This window comes from Budorcas taxicolor, chromosome 3 (genome assembly GCF_023091745.1).
Source record: "Budorcas taxicolor isolate Tak-1 chromosome 3, Takin1.1, whole genome shotgun sequence".
Classification (NCBI taxonomy): Eukaryota; Metazoa; Chordata; class Mammalia; order Artiodactyla; family Bovidae; genus Budorcas; species Budorcas taxicolor.
In genome coordinates this window covers 32,856,354-32,879,758 of record NC_068912.1, presented here as the reverse complement: position 1 = coordinate 32,879,758, position 23,405 = coordinate 32,856,354, and the positions used below count along the sequence as shown (strand labels likewise).

At 41.1% G+C, this 23,405-nt stretch overlaps 1 protein-coding gene across 1 annotated transcript in view; it reads left to right on the top strand.

The window, feature by feature from the left end:
- The window catches only part of CD53 (CD53 molecule), a 37,077-nt gene that overhangs the window by 11,341 nt on the left and 2,331 nt on the right, over positions 1-23,405 (top strand). Inside the window, exons 2-6 of the mRNA XM_052637797.1 lie at positions 4,958-5,038; positions 6,157-6,345; positions 8,059-8,133; positions 8,695-8,790; positions 22,980-23,060. Coding sequence (XP_052493757.1) covers positions 4,976-5,038; positions 6,157-6,345; positions 8,059-8,133; positions 8,695-8,790; positions 22,980-23,060 — 504 coding nt within the window. The 5' untranslated portion in view covers positions 4,958-4,975. The remainder of the gene's footprint in view (positions 1-4,957; positions 5,039-6,156; positions 6,346-8,058; positions 8,134-8,694; positions 8,791-22,979; positions 23,061-23,405) is intronic.

Below are 23,405 nucleotides of genomic sequence, written 5' to 3'. Positions count from 1 at the left end.
ATCAGAGGTTCCCATAACCTCATCCTTGGGTGCAACTAATTAACCAAAAGGGCTCACAGAACTCAGGAAAATCCATTTACTCACTAGACTACTGCTTTAATACAAACAATATGTAATATCAGATGAAGAGATACATAGGATGAAGTCCTAACAAAAGGACTTTCTGTCCATATGCAGCTTGGAATCAGAATGATAGCATATAAAAATGTTCTGGTTCTCCCCCAAGTGGAAGCTTTCTGAACTCCTCCTTTTTCATTTTTTTTTTTTTTTTTGTGGAGGCATGATTGACTAATTCACTTGGTGATTGATTCAACTTCTATTCCCCTCTCCCCTCCTTGAAAATCAAGGAATGAGACTAAGTTTCGATCCTCTATTCACAGGTGGTTCTCCTGGCAACTAGACTCTATCCTTTGGTGCTTTGCAAAGTTCACCTTCATAAAAGATATAGGCCCCTCAATGATCTTAGCAGTACTATTTATGATAGCCAGAACATGGAAGCAACCTAAATGTCCATCAACAGATGAATGGATAAGAAGATGTGGCACAATGGATACAATGGAATATTACTCAGCCACAAAAAGAATGAAATAATGCCATTTGTGGCAACTTGAATGGACCTCAGTTCAGTTCAGTCACTCAGTCGTGCCTACTCTTTGTGACCCCATGGACTACAGCATGCTAGGCTTCCATGTCCATCACCAACTCCTGGAGCTTGCTCAAACTCATGTCCATCTCCAACTATATCATCCTCTGTTGTCCCCTTCTCCTCCCATCTTTAATCTTTCCCAGCATCAGGGTCTCTTCCAATGAGTCAGTTCTTTGCATCAGGTGGCCAAAGTATTGGAGTTTCAGCTTTAGCATCAGTCTTTCCAATGAATATTCAGTACTGATTTCCTTGAGGATGGACTGGTTTGATCTCCATGCAGTCCAAGGGACTCTCAAGAGTCTTCTTCAACACCACAGTTCAAAAGCATTGATTCTTCAGTGCTCAGCTTTCTTTATGGTCCAACTCTCATATCCATACATGACTACTGGAAAAACCATAGCTTTGACTAGATGGACCTTTGTTGGTAAAGTCTCTGCTTTTTCATATGCTGTCTAGGTTGGTCATAGCTTTTCTTCCAAGGAGCAAGCGTCTTTTAATTTCATGGCTGCAGTCACCATCTGCAGTGATTTTGGAGCTCAAGAAAATAAAGTCTCTCACTGTTTCCATTGTTTCCCCATCTATTTGCCATGAAGAGATGAGACCGGATGCCATGATCTTAGTTTTCTGAATGTTGAGCTTTAAGCCAACTTTTTCCACTCTCCTCCTTCACTTTCATCAATAGGCTCTTTAGTTCTTTTTGCTTTCTGCCATATGGACAGTGTCATCTGCATATCTGAGGTTATTGATATTTCTCCTAGCAATCTTGATTCCAGCTTGTGCTTCATTCAGCCTGGCATTTTGCATGATATACTCTGCATATAAGTTAAATAAGCAGGGTGACAGTATACAGCCTTCATGTACTCCTTCCCCAATTTGGAACCAGTGTGTTGTTCCATGTCCAATTCTAACTGTTGCTTTTTGACCTGCATATAGATTTCTCAGGAGGCAGGTAAGGTGGTCTGGTATTCCCATCTTTTTTAGAATTTTCCACAGTTTTTTGTGATCCACAAATCAAAGGCTTTGGCATAGTCAATAAAGCAAAAGTAGATGTTTTTCTGGAACTCTCTTGCTTTTTCAATGATCCAACAGATGTTAGCAATTTGATCTTTGGTTCCTCTGCCTTTTCTAAATCCAGCTTGAACGTCTGGAAGTTCACAGTTCACATACTATTGAAGCCTGGCTTGGAGAATTTTGAGCATTACTTTGCTAGCATGTGAGATGAGTGCAATTGTGCGGTAGTTTGAACATCTTTTGGAAAGTTTGTTTTCTATGTCTATGAATCTGTTTCTCCTTTGTAAATAAGTTAGTTTGTGTCATTTTTTAAAAATATTTCACATAAGAGTGATATCTATGTTATTTGTCTTTGTCTTACTTCAGTTAATATGATACAGTCAGGGAAAGGAGAGAGATAAATTAGTAGTTTGAGATTAACATATATACACTACTATATATAGAATAGGTAAACAACAAGAACTTACTATTCGCATAGGAAACTCTACTCAATATCTTATAATAATGGAAAAGAAACTGAAAAATTATATATATATATATATATATATATATATATATATATATATATCATAACTGATTCAGTTTCCGGTACATGTAAAACTAAAACAATGTTGTAAATTAACTATACATCAATAAAAAATAAGTGACCTTCATTAACATTAACCCAGTTGTGGCAGTAAGGGCTTGTAAGATACCTTTATGGTTCTGAATTATTTTCAGGAGTTGAGGATGAGAGACCAAATATTATATATCAAAAAATGTTCTGATTGTTCTTATTGCTCAGTGAATTCCCAAGAGTTTTGGGAGCTGTGAGCCAGGAACTATGGACAAAGACTAAATGTTTCTGAGAAATATATTTTAGTCATCATAATATGTTTCTTATAAATCACAATTTCACAGGTTGTTTCCAGTTTGTGGCTATCAAATCCCAAAGAACAGCACTAAATGCTATGGAAATTCAAAGATTTTCAGCTGGATTGATAAAGGAGGTAACATTTCAATGGACACATTCAAATGAGTGTAGTCCTTCTGGGCAGCTAACCCTTGATTATGAGGCCTGGAAAACACTCAAATCCATGTTAATAAGCATGGATTCCATTTACCGAGCACTGGTTGTATATCAGTCTCTGTGATAAGATGATTTGATCTTTACTTCTACCCTGTGAGGCATAAGTATTATCCCATTTTACATAGGAATAAATTGTGACTAGAAATGTTAAGCAGGTTTCCAAATCTCACATACCTGTTTGGTGGTATATGTGAGAGTTGAAATCAAATTTGACTTCAAAGTCTGTGTAGTAAATCATCACACTTCTTTATAATTAATTTTTATTGTAATATAGTTACTTTAAAATGTTGTATTAGTTTCTACTGTACAGCAAGATGAATGAGCTATACCTATATATATATGTGTATATATATAGCCTCTCATTTTTGGATTTCCTTCCCATTTAGGTCACCACAAGGCTCTGAGTAGAGTTATCCAAGGTATACAGTAGGTTCTCATTAGTGGTCTATTTTATACATAGTATTAATAGTGTATATATATTAAAAAATAAATTTAAAAAAGGCAAAAAAACAGTGTTGACATGTTAGTCCGAATCTCCCAATTCATCCCACCCTCAGCTTTCCCCTCTTGGTGCCCATATGTTTGCCCCCTACATCTGTGTCTCTGTTTCTGCTTTGCAAATAAGATGGTCTATACCATTTTTCTAGATTCCACATATATGCATTAATATATTTGTTTTTCTGACTTACTTCATGTTTGACAGTCTCTAGGTCCATCCATGTCTCTACAGATGACCTGGTTTTATTCCTTTTTGTGGCTGAGTAATATTCTGTTGTATATATGTACTACAACCCTTTTATTCATTCTGCTGTTAATGGACATTTAGGTTGCTACCATGTTCTGACTATTGTAATACTGCAGCAGTGAACATTGGGGTACATGTGTCTTTTGGAATTATGATTTTTTTCTGGGTATATGCCAGTAGCGGGATTGCTGGGTTATATGGCAGTTCTGTTTTAGTTTTTAAAGGAATCTCCGTACTCCCTAACACCACACACAAAAATAAGCGCAAAATAGATTAAAGGCCTAAATATAAGAAAAAAAGTGAAAGTTGCTCATTCTTGTCCAACTCTTTGTGACCCCATGGACTGTAGTCCATGAAATTCTCCAGGCCAGAATGCTGGAGTGGGTAGCCTTTCCCTTCTCCAGGGGATCTTCCCAAATCAGGGATCAAACCCAGGTCTCCTGCACTGCAGGCTGATTCTTTACCAGCTGAGCCCCAAGGGAAGCCCTGAATGTGAGACCAGATAATATAAAACCCTTAGGCTTATTTACAGCCTAAATGAACTATCCCTTAATATCACCTGATTTCTGGGCATCTTGACACTGCAAGGACAGTGTAATGGATTATAAAAGCAATCCATGAACTAGAAAAGTCATAGTTATATTGGGAGAAAAGCAATAAATTGACATTCTGCTTTATATATCAGTCTTATGTGCAGCTTTTAAATAGGAGTCCCTCTATATAACCTCATTAATTCTGAAAGAAAATTAAAAAATGTGTATCTGGATCTCTAGAATTGAGGACCAGACTTTGAATATTGATGTCCTCTACTGAAAAATGAAATTCTATTTTTTAAAAATTCAAGCTCTCATTGCTAATCTCTTTTCATTTCTTCATTGGATATTTGTTGGTCAGTTTTATCTCTGACCAACAATGTAAGACTGACATTCTCTGGAAAATAGCTATTGCTTAGTAATGGTTGTATCTCCCACAGCACCTAGAACAGAAAACACCATATATGTTTCTTTGGTAAAAGAATGAGGCATAGGTATGCTCCCTCCACTTTCATGTAGAGAAGTTCATAGACCAAATGTGGAGTGTGTATGCATCTCAGGGTATTTAAGAAACTGGTAGATCAAGTCACTGACCTCCTCAGATGATTGACCAGATTATCCTTTATCCCCCAGATGCCTGCTTTGTGTCACTGTAATTCACCCTCCTCTAAGAATGGCTTTACTACTTATTTCTAGAGTGCCTAATTAAATGTTAAGCACCCTGGCTTGCTGAACTGAAGCAAAAGTGAATGTCCAAGATGAGCTAATTGGTACCTCAATTCAGAGACTAAAAGAGCAAGAAGTTTGGGGAAACTTTCCAGAGAAGATTCACAGCTAAAACTCACAGTGATGCTGGAGACCCTTGAACCCTGGACATTTGTGTCCTCCGATCTCTGGTGCCACTTTGCAGAGTCAGGTCACTCACATCCTCTCTTCTTCCTTCCACTTTTTAGGGAAAGAATATCTCAAGCATGGGCATGAGTAGCTTAAAACTGCTGAAGTATGTCCTGTTTTTCTTCAATTTGATCTTTTGGGTAAGTGTGTATTTTCTGAGCATGGTTAAGCTCACTTCTTCCTAGCTACACTCTACTTCTCTCTCCTCTCCTGAAGAGCCTGATGTGGAGTGCAAATCATGCATGCAAAGGTCATGTGCAGTACACCCAGCCTAAGAAGAAGGGAATGATAATTTTCTCCCCTTTTCCGATCCTGCCATAAGAAAAGCCTGCAAAATTGAAAGACACCAGTGTGATTAGTGAGGCTATTTCTCTGGGAGCTTTAGTCTATTACTGCTCACTGCTGACATCTATGGGTGAGAAACCTAAGATTCTACACTCCCTGTATTGAATGTTTCTTTTTTTCTTGCTCCCCTGACCCCAACCCTCCTGAATCCTTGGGAAAAACAGCTGGCCAAAAAGGAAGTCCCCTTTTCTGGGGAGATTTCACTATATTAAGGCTTCCCTGGTGACGCAGACAGTGAAGAATCTGCCTGCAATGCGGGAGACCAGGGTTCAATCCCTGTGTCGTGAAGACCCCCTGGAGAAGGGAATGACAACCCACTCCAGTATTCTTGTCTGGAGAATTCTGTGGATAGACAGAGGAGCCTGGGGGAGGTGGGGGAGCAGTATATAATCCATGGGGTCACAAAAAGCTGGACAGGACTGAGAGGCTAACACTTTCACTTTCACTATATCAAATTTAGCAATTGAATTTCAGTCATAGGATGAGTTGTTACTCATGTTTCTATGAGAAGATTCTTAAAAGTTTGGCCTCTCTAGTTTTCTGCCAAGAAAGATGAACTTCTCAACCAGTGTATTCCCTTTACAAAGTGAAGACCACATATCAGCAGTTGAGCCAGTAAGGAGTAGGGATCTGAATCATGAAGATCTAGAAAAAGGAGTAGGAATCTGAATCATGAAAATACTGTGTTATCCATAGGAATGACCTTTTTGTTATCTGATATGAATAGGATGAGGTATGCGTGGGACATCACAGGAGATGATACCTTTTTTTTAGGCACTTGGAGAAATCTAGGTGAAGAGTTTGTTGGCTAGAGCCAATGGGGAAAAATGATTCTAATGTCAAGTAAGGGGATATGAGGAGATATTTAAGAACACCCTTGCATTTCAGAATGTTACGTGATTCTTCTTTTCAGTTCTGTGGCTGCTGCATTTTGGGCCTTGGGATCTACCTCCTGATCCACAGCAAGTTTGGAGTACTCTTCCACAACCTCCCTTCTCTCACGCTGGGCAATGTGCTTGTCATTGTGGGTTCCGTCATCATGGTGGTTGCCTTCCTGGGCTGCATGGGATCCATCAAGGAGAATAAGTGCCTGCTTATGTCGGTGAGTGACTCTCACAGCTGATGTGCCCCCACTTAGGGGGAGGTGGGCATGATGCCTTAAACCACAGGCAAGACGTTTTCTGGTACCTCATCTATTAGTGCAAAGAAATTGTTGAAACGTGAAGTTGGCACCTCAGCTCAGTCCAGTGTGTCTAGGCCCATAGTATTTTGTTTCTGAGAGGGACAAATAAGAGACGATATCACTGTCCCCCTTAGTATCCATTTTACACTGTTAATGATGACCCTTATCAATATAATTTGCATTCATAGCCTTTTATTTATTCTTTATATATGGTTGAAATCAAGCGTCATCCATCTACCTAAATCTTCCTCACATTAGTATATATTTCCAGGATCTGACTCAGAGTCACTAACTAGCTGGTGGAAAATCTAGTCTCTAGATTCTTCTGAGTATTGTGACCCTCCTCAGATGGCAGAGGATATGTATGTATCTCAGACCAGCTAGTGAGTGGCCCAGCTGGGTAGAGCCTAGGCTGATGCCATTGAGGTCTAACGTGAGAGATACTAGAGCTTTTCACTTTCTCCCTGTCAGCTAGCTAGGCTCAGGAGCACCTTTAGACTTGGGCTTTGCCTATAAGCTCTATGAAAGAAGAGTTTCTCATTTCTCTGGTGTGCCCACACAGAGCTCGATAGTAAAGCACCACTCTATCCATAAATCGGAGAAGGCAATGGTACCCCACTCCAATACTTTTGCCTGGAAAATCCCATGGATGGAGGAGCCTGGTAGGCTGCAGTCCATGGGGTCGCTAAGAGTCAGGCATGACTGAGCGACTTCACTTACACTTTTCACTTTCATGCATTGGAGAAGGAAATGGCAACCCACTCCAGTGTTCTTGCCTGGAGAATCCCAGGAATGGTGGAACCTGGTGGGCTGCCGTCTGTGGGGTCGCACACAGTTGGACACGACTGAAGCGACTTAGCAGTAGCAGCTATCCATAAATATAGGTTCCCAATCACTTTTCTTCTTCCTCAAGTCATGTGGTTAATCTTCTTTCCTTTACACTGAAGCCAAAAGATAGAATAAGAAAGTCCTTGTTCTCAGATAGTTCCCAGACTATTAGCAAAAGATGGAAGATAATAGACTTGGGAAAAAGGTTTTAAATAATCAAAGTTTGTGTTGGGGTAAAACAATGAAAGCAAATTAAAAAGTGAAAATGTGTTTGCTGTTAAGTGTAATTAGCACAAACATCTAAAATTGGAGTTGAATATGAGTGAAGATCATGATTAGAACACCTCTTCTCCCTGTCTGTACAGGGTCCTCTCAACCTCTATTATCGTCTTCCTCCACCCCAAAATAGCCCTCTGCTTGCAGAAAGAACCAGGCCCCAAACTCTGAAGACACATGATTTAGTTTACAAGTCTTCTGCTCAACAGTTTCAGTTAGCTAATGTCAAAACTGCTTCACTGATTCAACAAATGGTAATCCATATTCACTATGCGCCTGGAACTCAACAGGTGCAATGGGAAGAAGAGAGAAAAGCTGGAAGATAGCTGATCTGCCCTCTAGAGTCTTGAAGTCTGGTTGTAGGAAAAGAACAGATATTCCTCACAAAACATGAAAAAACCTATGAAAGCTCGAGTAGGTGGGAACTTCTGCCCACGTACAGAGATCTGCCTTTGTGCTCCCAGGGTAGAGTGGGAGTTGGGGAGTAGCTGGGCTCAGTGCTGTGAGCATCTTTTTGCTTTGCCCCAGTTCTTTATCCTGCTGCTGATTATCCTCCTTGCTGAGGTGACCTTGGCCATCCTGCTCTTTGTGTACGAACAGAAGGTAAGTTACAGAAAACACAATTCATTGTTGGATTGCTAAGAGTGGGGGGTGGGGTGGGGAGGAGAAGTTGGCACAAGTAAGTCCTATGATAGAGCTAGAGTCAAAGTGGAAGGATTATGGGAAAAGAGATTGATTGTAATTGGGGAGAAAAAAAATTATGAAGGTGATTGTATTTGAGTGGTGCTTTGAAGGATGAAGAACAGTAAAAATCAAGTTTATCTTCCCCCTATTTACCTATTTATTTTTCTCCATATATCTGGCAGTGAAGAATATCTGTCTCAGTGCCTAAGAGAACCCATGTTTGGTTTGCCCCTTTGCATCCTATGTAGACCCAGGGTTTTGGAAGGTCAAGAAAATGCTGTGTGTTTCTTCCTTCACTGCCATTCCATCCTCAGCATTTCTTCCTATATATAAGCTCCCTCCCCTGACTTAGTTCTGAAGAGATCATTTGGAAGGGAGGAGCAAATGGAACTATTTTATTAACCTGCATTAGAAATTCCCTGTTCCTTGAACTCACCTGCTTTTTACAACGCCTCCTCTGCTGGAATGTGCCCCATACAGCTGAAGGAATACGTGGCTGAGGGTTTGACCAAGAGCATCCAGCGATACAACTCAGACAACAGCACCAAGGCAGCATGGGACTCCATCCAGTCATTTGTGAGTACAAAATCCTCCTTAACTCAGCCCAGATGTAATTTTCCAGCCTCAGTCCCTGGGCACTGGAAGGGTCACTCTTTCATGAAAGCTTCAGAATCTGAGGTCCACAGCCCCTAGGTTCAGAATAACGCTGGTTGTCAGAAACAGGAGAGCATGAGAGCCTGGTTGGGACAAAGCTGTCTATTAATACATTCTCTCTTTTGCTCTTTACCCACTCAGACTCATTGTTTCAGCCCTAGTAAGATGTAAGAAAGACCCAAACGTGTCATACTGGATTAGTTTATGTATTTTCCAATTTTTTTCTGAAAACAGAAATTGTTTATTATAGGAAATTTCTTTTGAATTCCTGAGTAGCCCAACTCATTCTTTTTACCTAGTTCACCAGAACCCCATTTCTCATGCCCCTCCCCACCACAAACATATATTTTAACTCAGCATTCCTTCCTTGGTGTGCTGGGGTCAGGTCTGACAGTGGCCTAGTTTGTGTCCGAGACAATACCATTATGACCACTTGGAACTGCCTGTGGCCCTGCCATGCCTGCTTAGTGTGGGGTAAACGAAATAGCACAGGAATTAAAGTCCAGAGACCAGGATTGGGTGGCTTTGGGAAAGTCAGTTAACTTTCTGGATCCCTATTCTTCTTTCTTTTAACAATCCAGTTTATAAACCTTTTATTATAGAATTTCTAGGCTGATATAAAAGAAAAGTGAGTAATAGCAAAATGAATCTCTGGGTACATATCACCCAGTTTTAACAGTTAACATTTTGCCAATATTGTTTTAGCTAATCCTCTAGGCATTTTTTGCTAGAACTTTTTAAAGCAAATAATAGATATTATATCATTTCAAAATTAAATATAAAAATAATAACTTTGTTTTAAAAAACCACTTGTGTGTGTGTGTGTGTGTGTGTGTGTGTGTGTGTATGTTTAAGCTCTGAGAAACCATAGAGTGATGCAAAATCACCTAGGTGATTCCATATAGGGAAAGAGTAACTTTGGCACTCTAGTCAAAGTAATCAAAATTGATTTTTTTCAAGAAGGTGAGAATTTGGAACTGTGTTGAAATAAGACAGAACATTTTGTTATCTTAAACTCACATTTCTCCTTGCATTTTAAAAATGTTTTCCCTTTTCTCTGGCTTAATAAAGGTTACATAGCATTTAAGTACACATTTAGCAAATGGAATTTAACAAACATATGTATATCCATTTTATTTACTTATTTTTTTTAATTTTTATTTTTACTTTATTTTATGTTACAATACTGTATTGGTTTTGCCATACATTGACATGAATCCACCACGGGTGTACATGTGATCCCAAACATGAACCCCCCTCCCACCTCCCTCCCCACAACATCCCTCTGGGTCATGCCCCTGCACCAGCCCCAAGCATGCTGTATCCTGCATCGGACATAGACTGGTGATTCGATTCTTATATGATAGTATACATGTTTCAATGCCATTCTCCCAAATCATCCCACCCTCTCCCTCTCCCTCTGAGTCCAAAAGTCCGCTATACACATCTGTGTCTTTTTTGCTTTCTTGCATACAGGGTTATCATTGCCATCTTTCTAAATTCCATATATATGTGTTAGTATACTGTATTGGTGCTTTTCTTTCTGGCTTACTTCACTCTGTATAATCGGCTCCAGTTTCATCCATCTCAACAGAACTGATTCAAATGTATTCTTTTTAATGGCTGAGTCATACTCCATTGTGTATATGTACCACAGCCTTCTTATATCCATTTAAAAAATAATATAATCAAAAGTAAGCTCTTTCCTGATCATTTTTGGTCAAAAGACAAATTTCCAATAGTGACTTAAATTTTTGAAACCGTAAATAATGGTAAAGATTTAATTCTTACCTAATGAGATTTGTGGCTTAGTTAGCAGCTTTATTTGCATGCATGTACACCCATGGTGGATTCATGTCAATGTATGGCAAACCAATACAATATTGTAAAGTAAAATAAATAAATAAATAAATTAATTAATTAATTCAAAAATAAAAACCAGTTTTTTAAGAGCAGTCTTGTTGTTGTTCAGTTGCTCAGTCATGTCTGACTCTTTGCAACCCCATGGACTGCAACATGCCAGGCCTCCCTGTCCTTCAACATCTCGTGGAGCCTGCTCAAACTCATGTCCATTGTCCAAGAGCAGTCTTAGGTTTACAACAAGTCTGAAAGGGAGGTACAGAGATATCCCATATACTCCCACACTTGTATAGTCTCCCCCATTATCCACATCACTCACCAGAATGGTACTTTTTAAAAATAAATGCTGATCCTACATTGACACATAATTATCACCCAAGGTCCATAGTTTGCATTAGAGTTCACTCTTGGTGTTACACATTCTATGCATTTGAAAAAACTTATAATGACATATATGCATCATTATAATATCATGCAGAGTAGCTTTGCCCTCCTAAAAACCCTCTATGTTCCCTCCTCCTCCTCCCCTCATTCTTCACAGCCACTGATCTTTTATTTTTCAATAGTTTTGTCTTTTTCAGAATGCCAAAGAGTTGAAGTCATACTGTTTATAAACTTTTCAAATTGGCTTCTTCCACTTACTAATATGCATTTAAGATTCCTCCTTGTCTTTTCATGACTTGATAGCTCAATTCTTTTTAGTGTTAATATTCCATTGTCTGGATATACCACAGCTTACTTACTTATTCACTTATTGAAGGACATCTTGGTCGCTTCCAAGTTTTGGCAATTAAGAATAAAGCTTCCATAATCATTAATGAGCAGCATTTTTGTTTGTGTACATAAGTTTTATACTTCTTTGGATAAATACCAGAGTGTGATTGATGGATCATTTAGTAAAAGTATGCATAATTTGTAAGAAACCTCCAAATGGTCTTCTGAAGCATCTGTACCACTTCTCATTCCCACCAGCAACATATGAAAGTTCCTGTTGCTCCACATCCTCAACAGTATTTAGTGTCAGTGTTCCAGATTTTGACCATCCTCATAAGTGTGTACTGGGAGCTCATTACTTTAATTTTCATTTCCTTGATGACGTGTGATGTAGACTTTCACGTGTTTATTTTGCGTTTCTATATCTTCTTTGGTGAGGTGTCTGTTAAGTTTGTTGGTTCATTTTTAAATCAGGTTAGTTGTTATCTTATTGCTCAGTTTTAAGAGGTTTCTCTCTCTCTTTTTTTTTTTTTTTAATTTTTTTAAAATTTTTTTTAATTTTAAAATCTTTAATTCTTACATGTGTTCCCAAACATGAACCCCCCTCCCACCTCCCTCCCCATAACATCTCTGTGGGTCATCCCCATGCACCTGCCCCAAGCATGCTGTATCCTGCGTCAGACATAGACTAGCGATTCAATTCTTACATGATAGTATACATGATAGAATGCCATTCTCCCATATCATCCCACCCTCTCCCTCTCCCTCTGAGTCCAAAAGTCCATTATAGACAGCTGCGTCTTTTTTCCTGTCTTGCATACAGGGTCGTCATTGCCATCTTTCTAAATTCCATATATATGTGTCAGTATACTGTATTGGTGTTTTTCTTTCTGGCTTACTTCACTCTGTATAATCGGCTCCAGTTTCATCCATCTCATCAGAACTGATTCAAATGAATTCTTTTTGACGGCTGAGTAATACTCCATTGTGTATATGTACCACAGCTTTCTTATCCATTCATCTGCTGATGGACATCTAGGTTGTTTCCATGTCCTGGCTATTATAATCAGTGCTGCGATGAACATTGGGGTACATGTGTCTCTTTCAATTCTGGTTTCCTCGGTGTGTATGCCCAGCAGTGGGATTGCTGGGTCATAAGGGAGTTCTATTTGCAATTTTTTAAGGAATCTCCACACTGTTCTCCATAGTGGCTGTACTAGTTTGCATTCCCACCAACAGTGTAGGAGGGTTCCCTTTTCTCCACACTCTCTCTTTTATATATAGATTTTTCGGTAACAGTCATTTATCAGATGTGTCTTTTGCAAATATTTTCTCCAAGTCTGTGGCTTGTCTTCTATTTCTCCAGATACTGTCTCTTGCAGAATAGAAGTTTTTAATTTTAGCCAAGTCAAACTTATCCATTATTTCTTTCATGAATCATACTTTTGGTGTGGTTTCTAAAAAGATATCATCATAACCAAGGTCATGTAGGTTTTCTCCCATATTATCTTCTAAGATTTTTGTAGTGTTGTGTTTTACTCTTAGATCTATAACCTATTTTGAGTTAACTTTTGTGAATGGTGTAGGTTCTCTGTCTCTGTTTATTTTTGTTTGTTTGTTTTTATGTTTTTGTTTTTGGTATATGAATGTCTAATTTTTCCAGCACCATTTGTTGAGCTGTCTATTTTGCATTGTATTGCTCCTTTGTCAAAGATCAGTTAACTATCTTTATTCAGACCTGCTTCTGGGCTCTCTATATCTATTTGCCTGTTCTTTCACCAATACCACAATATCTTGATTGCTGCAGCTTTGTAGAAAGTCTTAAAGTTGGGTAGTATCAGTCCTCCAACTTTGTTCTTTTCCTTCAGTATTGTGTTGACAATTACGGGTCTTTTGCCTCTCTAAGCTGCTGCTGCTGCTGCTGCTGAGTCGCTTCAGTCGTGTCCGACTCTGTGCGACCCCATAGACGGCAGCCCACCAGGCTCCTCTGTCCCTGGGATTCTCCAGGCAAGAATACTGGAGTGAGTTGCCATTTCCTTCTCCAATGCATGCATGCATGCTAAGTCGCTTCAGTTGTGTCCGAGTCTGTGCGACCCTATGGACAGCAGCCCTCCAGGCTCCTCTGTCCACAGGATTCTCCAGGTAAGAATACTGGAGCGGGTTGCCATTTCTTTCTCTATATAAAACTTTCAAATCAGCTGGTTGATATCCATTAAATAACTGGCTGAGATTTTGATTGGGTAACATGCATTGGAGAAGGAAATGGCAACCTACTCCAGTGTTCTTGCCTGGAGAATCCCAGGGATGGCGGAGCCTGGTGGGCTGCCGTCTACGGGGTCGCACAGAGTCGGACACGACTGAAGCGACTTAGCAGCAGCAGCAGCAGGATTGAATCTATAGATCTAGTTGAGAAGAACTGATATCTTAATAACACTGAGTCTGCCTATCCATGGAAATGGCATACTTCCCCATTTACTTGATTTTGTTCATCAGAGTTTTATAGGTTTCCTATTATATAGGATAGGAAAGATTTTACACTTATTTTGTTAGATTTTTACCTAAGTATTTCATTTTTGGGAATGCTAATGTAAATGGCATTGTGTTTTTAATTTCAAATTCTATTTATTCATTATTGTAATATATGAAAGCAACTAATGTTATTAACCTTATGTTTTGCAACCTGGGTATAATCTGAGCTGTCTTTGATGTGCTGCTTTGCAGTTACCTGCAGGTGTTTCCCTCATTCTGCTCAGAAGCAGCCTTGGATGCAAATCCCCCTTTCCCTCACTGCCAGTCACTGCCCCCAGCCTCTGCCTTCCCTGCCCTGTTGTGGAGCCATACCTCAGGGCAGGTGAGGTCCACGTGAACTCTCAGGGTGTGTGTGGGGGGGTGGGTGGTGGTGGTAAGCTGTGGTGAAGCAGCCTCTATCAGGGACCTAGGATGTTTCTGATGTACTGCTTGAGTAAGCACCAACAATGGCAGCTGCTGCCCCACCCAGGCTCTGTGCCAATACTGGGTCGCCTCTGTTTCTAAGGTTTGAATCATTTCTTTGGTCATGGCCGCCCCAGATCCCTTGCTGCACTGACTTGGAATGAGTGGGGAAAGAGTATTTGCTCGACTCAGGTTGGGGCATGCCCACAGGTAGTTGCAAGCAACCTGGCACCCACTAAAGCAGACCTCTCTCCACCTTGCCTTAGAGGAAAGCCAGCATGCATGTGCTCCTCATGGTGGAGTCCAGGCTTCTACAGCTCTCTTGTTAATTCAAACAGTCCGCCAATCAACAAAGGGACTTTGTCTCCCCAGTGTAGGACCCCAGGACTGGGGCTCCAGATTTGTGGCTCTCAACTTCTCACTCCCCAGAGTGGGTGGTGTCCCACCCATGTACACTCCTTTTTACTCTGAGTCCTCTCCAAGGGTCATAGGTCCTGCCTCCTGATTACATGTGTATCTTTCTTTCAGCCTTAGTTGTACAGGAGTCCTTCTGCCCTTTTTTAGTTAGTTTTCAGTGAGAATTGTTCCACATGTAGATGTAATTTTGATGTGTTCCTGGGGGGAAGTGGGGTATGCTAACTCCTGGGTTTCTAGTTTAGCACTTATATCTACGTTTTAGGGAAGGAAAATAAATGTTGACCATTCCCACCATGACATACTACCACAGGCCGACTTAATAGCAGGAAGGTTATGGGGAACTTCCAGTAAAGGGGTATATATACCAGCCCAGAGGGAAAGAAATCTCAAGGTGCATCAATCTGTCCACTCATAGGGCAGAAAAGCCCACATAGAGACTCCAAATATTCAGATCTCTTGTTTAGGAACCAGAGAGGCACCTGTTTTGTAGGGAGCTTCTTCTTTTCCTGTCCATTTAGAATATAATATCATGTGAGTTACTTGACAGACAGTAGGGAAGCCCCCCTCCCACCTCCATGTGTGTATGATTTGTTTGGGTATGAAAGTTTGAAAGTGAAAGTCACTCAGTTGTGTCCAGCTCTTTGTGACCCTATGGCCCATGACCCACCAGGCTCCTCTGTCCATGGGATTCTCCAGGCAAGAATACTGGAATGGGTTGCCATTCTTTTCTCCAGGGGATCTTCCTAATCCAGAGATTGAACCCAGGTCTCCTGCATTGTAGGCAGCCTCTTTGCCATCTGAGCCACTAAGGACACCCTTGTTTGGGTATGATTGCTCCTTTCTATATAGATGGGGGCTATGGACATCAAGACTCCATACTCACCTCCCATCTACCCCCTAAGCCATCCCAAATTTGACAAACCGTGGGAATCTGGAGATTATTTGATCTACTTCACAGCAGGGGAAAAACATACTATTTAGAGTCACTATAGTTAAACATAGAGGTTCCATAAACAGGAGTCACATAGCAAGGGGATTTTTGGTCACCAGTCCAAGCCACTGTCTACATTTAGTACAGATGAGTGGCTGAAATTTTCACAGAATTCCCTTGGTACTGGAGACAGGCCACAGACCCAGAAGTAAGGATAGTTGTGGACCTCTGCATATGTTTGAGCCACAGGAGAGGAACATATTTCCAGTAACTAGAGCCAAATAGTCCATGAGGCAAACACTGTAGGTGACAACAGAGATGTTTTGGGGTAAAAGATAAGGCAAAATCTCATTCATGAGTAGCATTGGAGAAAACTATCCCCAATTTTGGCTTTTTTCCCAGTGGGTGATACTGTCAGGGGGTGTGTGTAATTTCCTTGGTTCCGTCTCGTCGCAGCAAAGCTTTGCAACAGTGGACAGGTGTTACAGCTCGGTTACAGTTCAGTTTTATTTGGCAAGCAAAGGATAGTATATCCTTGAGGCATGAGGGCGGGCCAACCCAAAAAGGGAGGCTCAATCCTGGCTCCTCTTTTTATATGTTTTGTCTCCTCCCCATGAACCTGCCCTATGTAAACTGGGATAGCCAGGAAGGCTGTTTGTTTCACCTGAGGTTCTCACAACAGTCCTCAGATTTTCTTTTGTTCCATTTTCTCAGGCTTCTTCCTTTCTTTGTCTTTTAGCTACTGCCATTTTGGACTCTTTTTTCCTATTCTAACTACCTAACAACACTACACAATTTGTCCTTTAATATCTCCGAGAGGTAAACTCAAATTGCAGATAGGGGCTCAGTGGGAATCCACCTGAGTAAACCTACTTCTTCTGGGTTTAGCTCACTGTGCTAATGCTTCTGGAGAGGTGATTTGGGCCTGAAGGGGTCCCATTTCTATATAAACTTTCTATATAAAAGTTTTCAATAAAACATCTGGACTGAAGGTGATACTGGAAGCAAATCCTATCTCCCAAGGGGTTAGGATACCAAGCCACTTGGAATGGGGAGAACAATTTAAACACCAATGAATTTTAGTAACACCAGGTGGGATGTCCTGTGGCATCCCCCTAAAAAGCAAACAAACAAAAAAAACCCCACAAGATCTTCATCCCACCTGATAGGCTCAAGGCTTCCTTTTTTAAAAAACTTTTAAATTTATTTTGGGGTGTATACCCTGATGCTGGGAAAGATTGAAGGCAAAAGAGAAGGGGGTGTCAGAGGATGACATTGTTAGATAGCATCACTGACTCAAATGGACATGAATTCAAGCAAACTCAAGGAGATAGTGGAGGACAGAGAAGCCTGGCATGCTGCAGTCCAAGGGGTTGCAAAGAGTCAGATATGCCTTAATGACTGAATAACAACATGGCTGATTAACAATGTGGTGATAATTTCAGGAGAACAGCAAAAAGACTCAGCCATACATATACACATATTCATTCTCTCCCAAACTCCCCTCTTACCCAGGCTGCCATATAACACTGAGCAGAGTTCCTGTGCTATATGTTAAGACAAGACCTCCCTTTTGAACTTGCACTCTCAGCCTCTGTTTTATTGTCCATCCAGCCAGCCATTTACATGCAGATTGTTGTTGATTGGCCCGAGGCATTTAATAGTCTGATAGCTTCAGACAGCCCTCAGGACCAAACTTTTAATGTGCCCCCAGGAAATAGGGCTTTTAACATCTATCTGGTTGACACATTTTATAAAGCCAGCTACAGTGACTGCAGCCATGAAATTAAAAGACTCTTGCTCCATGGAAGAAAAGCTGTGACAAACTTGGCCTATTAAGAAGCAGAGACATCATTCTGTCAACAAAGCTATAGTCACAGTTATCATTTTTCTGGTAGTTATGTACAAATATGAGAGTTGTACTATAAGACAGTTGAGTGACAAAGAATTGACGCTTTTGAACTAAGGTGTTGGAGAAGACTCTTGAGAGTCCCTTGGACAGCAAAGCAATCAAACCAGTCAATCCTAAAGGAAATCAATCTTGAATATTCATTGGAAGGACTGATGCTGAAACTGAAACTCCAATACTTCGGCCACCTGATGTGAAGAGCTGACCCATTTGAAAAGACCCTGATGCTGGGAAAGATGAGGGCAGGTGGAGAAGGGGACGACAGAGGATGAGATGGCTGGATGACATCATCAGTTCAATGGACATGAGTTTGAGCAAACTCTCAGAGATAGTGAAGGACAGGGATGCCCGGCATGCTGCAGTCCATGGGGTCATAAAGAGTCAGACACAACTGAACAATGGTGGGGTTATATGGTAGATTGAAAGTCCAAGGAATTTCTTGGGCTTCTGCTCACTCGTATCTTTCATGTCCAGTCACCTGATCACTGCCAATTTGGGCTGGTGTTCCACACATAACTTCCAATTTTGATAGTTTGACAATTTTGCCTTTGATTGTATTAATAGCAGTCTGATTGGCTTTCCTACTAGCAAAGGCTAGCACCAACCCAGAGGCTGTGTCAGCATAGGTAAGGGCATATTTATACCCTTCTGACACAGGCAAAAGCCTATGTGGTCCACTTGCCATCTGGTAACCAGAGGAGGGCACCACCTCAAATGATGCATAAGGCAGTCCTTACCTGTAAGTTGGAGGCCTATAGATTCGAGAGGCAAATGAAGCCTTTTTACTATTTCCCAAGTTGTTTTGGGAATTCTATGTCTGACTTTTGGTGGAGTCATTCTGCTGCATTGGAGGAGGTCTGTAATTCTTGCAGACACAAGCCTCTTGTCCATGCTAGTGTATCTGCTTCACAATTGCCTGATAGAGTTGAGGGTCAGTGAGTGGAAACACGGCATATGGTCACATTGGCACCAGGTTGTGCGCAAGCAGTTCAGATATCAGCCCATAACTCAGACTCCCACAGAGGTTCATTTACTGTTTCCAATTATCTTGATGCCATTGAGACATCCATATTGTCAAGCCTTTCCATACTGCCCAAATGTCAGTGGCAAGGTTGAGGGGCATGGGATTGTAAGCAGTCACCAGCCATCCTGCTCTGAGTTCTGCCCAATGACTATTATGTCCAGTCCCTTCCTTGAACCAGATGACATCTGAATCCAGAAGAACAACTATGGTGTATCACCAAGGTAGATCACCCTTACAGCTGCCCTTGGTATACCATGTATCCACAAGGGTCATCCAGGTACCTTCCTGTACTTGAAGTAAATCGGGTCCAACAGGTGATGTCACTGGGGTCTCGGTGGGTAGATATAGGTCACTATATGCAACTCCTGCGTAAGTGGACCAGTGTTATAAGTGCTTCTCTCTTGAAGGTATGCACACCACTTTTGTAAGGTACTCAGTTGTGCACAGGCATTCATAGGCTTTAAAAACATGTCTTTAATCCAACCTAAGCAAATGGCAACCCACTCTAGTATTCCTGCCTGGAGAATCCCATGGACAGAGGAGCCTGGCAGGCTACTGTCTGTGGGGTCACAAGAGTCAGACACAACTTGGCGGCTTAACTACTACTACTACTACTTAATCCATTCCCCTATAGGCAGGGGCGTCTGTACACTGACAGGTAAGTCAGTGGTTAGACACTCAGTTTGTTGTAAGTCTAGATATATTGCTGACAATTGTTTTTCCATAGTACTATATCAATTCTTTGCCCCTTCCCAAAACTGAGACCAAAATCCTCAGTTCAGTTCAGTTGCTCAGTCGTGTCTACTCTTTGCAACCCCATGAATCGCAGCATGCCAGGCCTCCCTGTCCATCATGAGTTCACTCAGACTCACGTAGTGGGACTCATTTCCCATTTTGTCATTACCATAGTCCTTATTCAAACCCTCCTGGGTATAGACTTACATCCAACTCACAACTTGTGTCTGTCATTAACACCTCCAGTCCTTGGACTTATTTGACAATCAGTTTTGCCTTTTCAAAAGCCTCTTGTGGGCTTGTGGGGTGGGGTATTCCTAACCCAGATATTTCCCTTTTTCACTAAATAATAAGTGCTGTGTGCTCAGTAGTGTTTTGAGTCTGCAACCCTATGGATGGCAGCCTGCCAGGCTCCTCTGTCCGTTGGGATTTTCCCAGCAAGAATACTGGAGTGGGTTGCCATTTCTTCCTCATAGGGATCTTCCCAATGCAGGGATCGAACCCAAGTTTGCAACTCGCATGGCTCCTATACTGCAGGCAAAGTCTTTGCTGCTGAGTCACCTGGGAAGCCCCAAAGAATATAAGGGTCTCAATATTTGGACAAGGTGGAGAATAAAAGGCTGCCCATACCCTAGCACAATTATAAAGGATTGTAGTTCTTTTCTATTATAGGGCATGGTTTATCTATATTCTATCAATAGCAGTTTTGGGCATCCCTTCAATCTTGGCAGACTAGATAACTCCTAGCAACTTTACTGACTGTCCAGGTCCTTGTAGCTTATTGGTGTTGAACTCCCACCTTTATGCTTAAATGTTCCAGAAGAGGCTTGGGAAAGAGAAAACAAGTCATTACAAGTTAACCTAGTATCATCAATGTAATGATAGAGAACTACAGAAAGAAGAGAGCCCATTTCTTCAAGTCCAGGGCCACCATCCCATGACATATAGTGATATGACATTGGGGTAAGATGGTAAAAGTCCATTGTTCCCCCTTCCCACATGAAGGTGCACTGGTCCTGGGACCCCTTATCTAAGTGTTTGCTAAGAAAAGGCATTAGACAAATCTAAGACATTGTCTTGAGAAGAGGCTATGCCTTGAGAGAAGTGGCAATTTTATCCAAGAGTTTTTGTAACTGCTGCATAGATAGGGGGTATTACCTTGATTAATTCTCTGTAGTCTACTGCCATACACCAGGTACCATTTGGTTTTTTCACTGGCTTCGTGGGGCTACTGAACAGACTTTGTGCTGGTATTATAACCACCACTTTCTCTAATTCCTTAATGGTAGAAGTTATTTATTCTTATCCCCCAGGTACCCATTATTGTTGTTTATTGCTACTACTCTCTGGGGGGATAGGCAACTTTACAACTCCCATTTAGCATGACTAACCTTTATAATCTTGAGTGTCTGATCCATAAGTCGAACTCACCCATGGTGGTTTGAGGTTCAGGTCCTATATGACATACACACCAAAATATACTCAGATATGGGTGAAGATAAGCCAGAAAAGGAAGGGGAGGCAATCTTCTCATTTGTAAATACAAGCTCACTTGTTTCACTTTACAATGTTTGACCTCATATCCCATCAATGGTTGCTACTTCCCCTTGGAACTTAGATGGATTTCCATAAATCATGGTGTATTTTGTACAGTATATGCTAGAACAATCTGTTTATTGGTGCAGGACCAATAAACAGTCTGTTCAACCTGGGACCTGCATGCCAAGGAGCACCTTTGACCCCACCCCTAATCCTTAGGAATCCAGGGTATACCTGCAAATATCCATTTAAGTAAGTTGGCTGGGCACCCTCATTTTTCTCTCACACCAGCCCCATACAAACATTGCCAGAAGGCAATTGGTGCTATAACAGAAGCCATTTTATACATCTGTGGCCCTTTTAACACAATGCCATTGTCCCCAGTATCCCACAGATGGAGAACTTAGGCTGCAATGCCCTCTCTACTTTTTGTTTAAATATTCTGGCTATTTCTACTAGTTCAGGGAGGAAAAATCTCATGGGGTTGTTTTTCAGCTCTTGCAGTGGTTTGATTGCTAAGTCATATCCCACTCTTATGACCCCATGGACTGTAGCCTGCCAGGCTCCTCTGTCCATGGGATTCTCCACACAAGAATACTGGAGTGGGTTGCCATTTCCTTCCTATTATCTCTCAGTTCTCTAGCATCCCATGCTTTAGTTTGAATCAGAGGCTGTGACTGCTGGTCCTCTTCTATAATTATGTCCTCATCTTCTGAGGAGTCATGAGCCCAAGAATTCCACCTCTTGGGGTCCCAGGTGTCCTGTGAAATAATAGTCCTCACCTTTGAATGGGGTAGCCTAGGGTCCCACATTTAGCCATCTTACATTCCCTCATTTCAGTAGGTTCTTCCTGTTGTACTTTCTTTGACATAATATCCTAAGTTGCAGAACATGCCATCCATACATCTCTCTCTAGTGCCTAGCTGAGCTGTAATTCCTTTTCTGTGCTAAATTTTAGAGTGCATAACAAAGGCCATGCACCAGCTGCAATAGATCACTTGCTTTTGCCGCCCCCCCCCCCCCCCACTTTTGCTTTGCTACCTCTTTGGTTAATGTATTTAGTAAGTCCTTTGGTGTTTCCATTGTGTCCATGTACACTTGCATCAGCCTGAATTGTTCCATAAATTTAGCCAGATCACCTCACATGGAAATGGCTGGCCAACCTGGGATTTCTCCCACAACAGCAAGCTTTTCCCTGCTTGGCCCCTTCACACATTTTTGCATCATTTTCAGTCTCCTGCCTAGCTTGCCAATTGTCTAAGGATGGAAGGAACAGAAAATGCCCAGTGAACTGAGAAGGCATCTTGAGACAAAAACAAGCTGGGTAGCTCCATATAATCACTGGGTCAGTTTGTTAAACAGTAGCTTACTCACAGGGTGGTATCAGGATCAGGTGGACAATTTGGAAGCATTCACATCTACACTCCACACTGCCAAGGGGCTGTTAGGAGGATTTTATAGTTAACTTAGGGTATGGAGGTAGGTGCTTGGAAACAGGACATGCACTCCTAAGTCAAGATGAATGGTAACTAGTCGTCTGGGTGCCAAAAATACATCAGCAAAAGTTTTCATCATTGTTTGGGAACTAATGGAGCATAAAGGCCACAATATCTATTATTTATAAAGCCCTTAATGACATAGAAGTGATTCACTGCACAGGGGTAGGGTCAGTGTAGGACAGGAGAAACTGTAAGGGCCCAAGATGGCATCAGCTATGCTAACAGACATACAGTGGATCTAGGTGTGGTCAGTCTGATCCCTCCACTATAAAGTCCCCTGTGTGCCTAATTTTTGATCTATAAAATGTGAATAAATTAAATACGCCCTCTCTACTTCAAGAAGTTTTATGTAAATAAATTGGTATAACAGGTTTGTGAACAAAATGGCATAACAGGTTTGAAAGTACTCAGTTCTAGGGAGCCATAGTAAACAAGTCAGTTCTGTATTTTCTGCTATAAAGTCAAATCAGAAAGGTTCACCTTTTCTCCAAGGCCCATGGTCTTCTTTCTGTTATCTGACTAACCATTGCTTTTTGGGGCTTTGGCTTTCAGCTGCAATGTTGTGGTGTAAATGGCACGAGTGACTGGACATCTGGAGTACCAGCATCTTGCCCCAAAGGCTCAACTGTTAAGGTAAATTATTTTTGGAAACGTTTCTGCTATTGGCCACTGTGACAAAACCTTTAATTCCCTTAGAAATCCAGTCATGCAGGACTGGATCCCAGCCATAAACAGGAAACCTCAAACAAAAGAGAGACCAGGGAGACATATAACTAGAAAATAAGAAAAGCAAAAAAGAAAACATAAGCAAAAGAAAAGAACAAGTTTATCTAGACTAGAGATGCCATTAAGAATCTTGCTACTCTGAACTATTAGAGGGGAAAAGTTTATGTGATAGTGGCAGAAGACTGTGTCTAGATTTTTCTTGAGTAATAATTAGGTCTTCTTATGATTGAAAGTGAAATTTGCAAGGTAGAA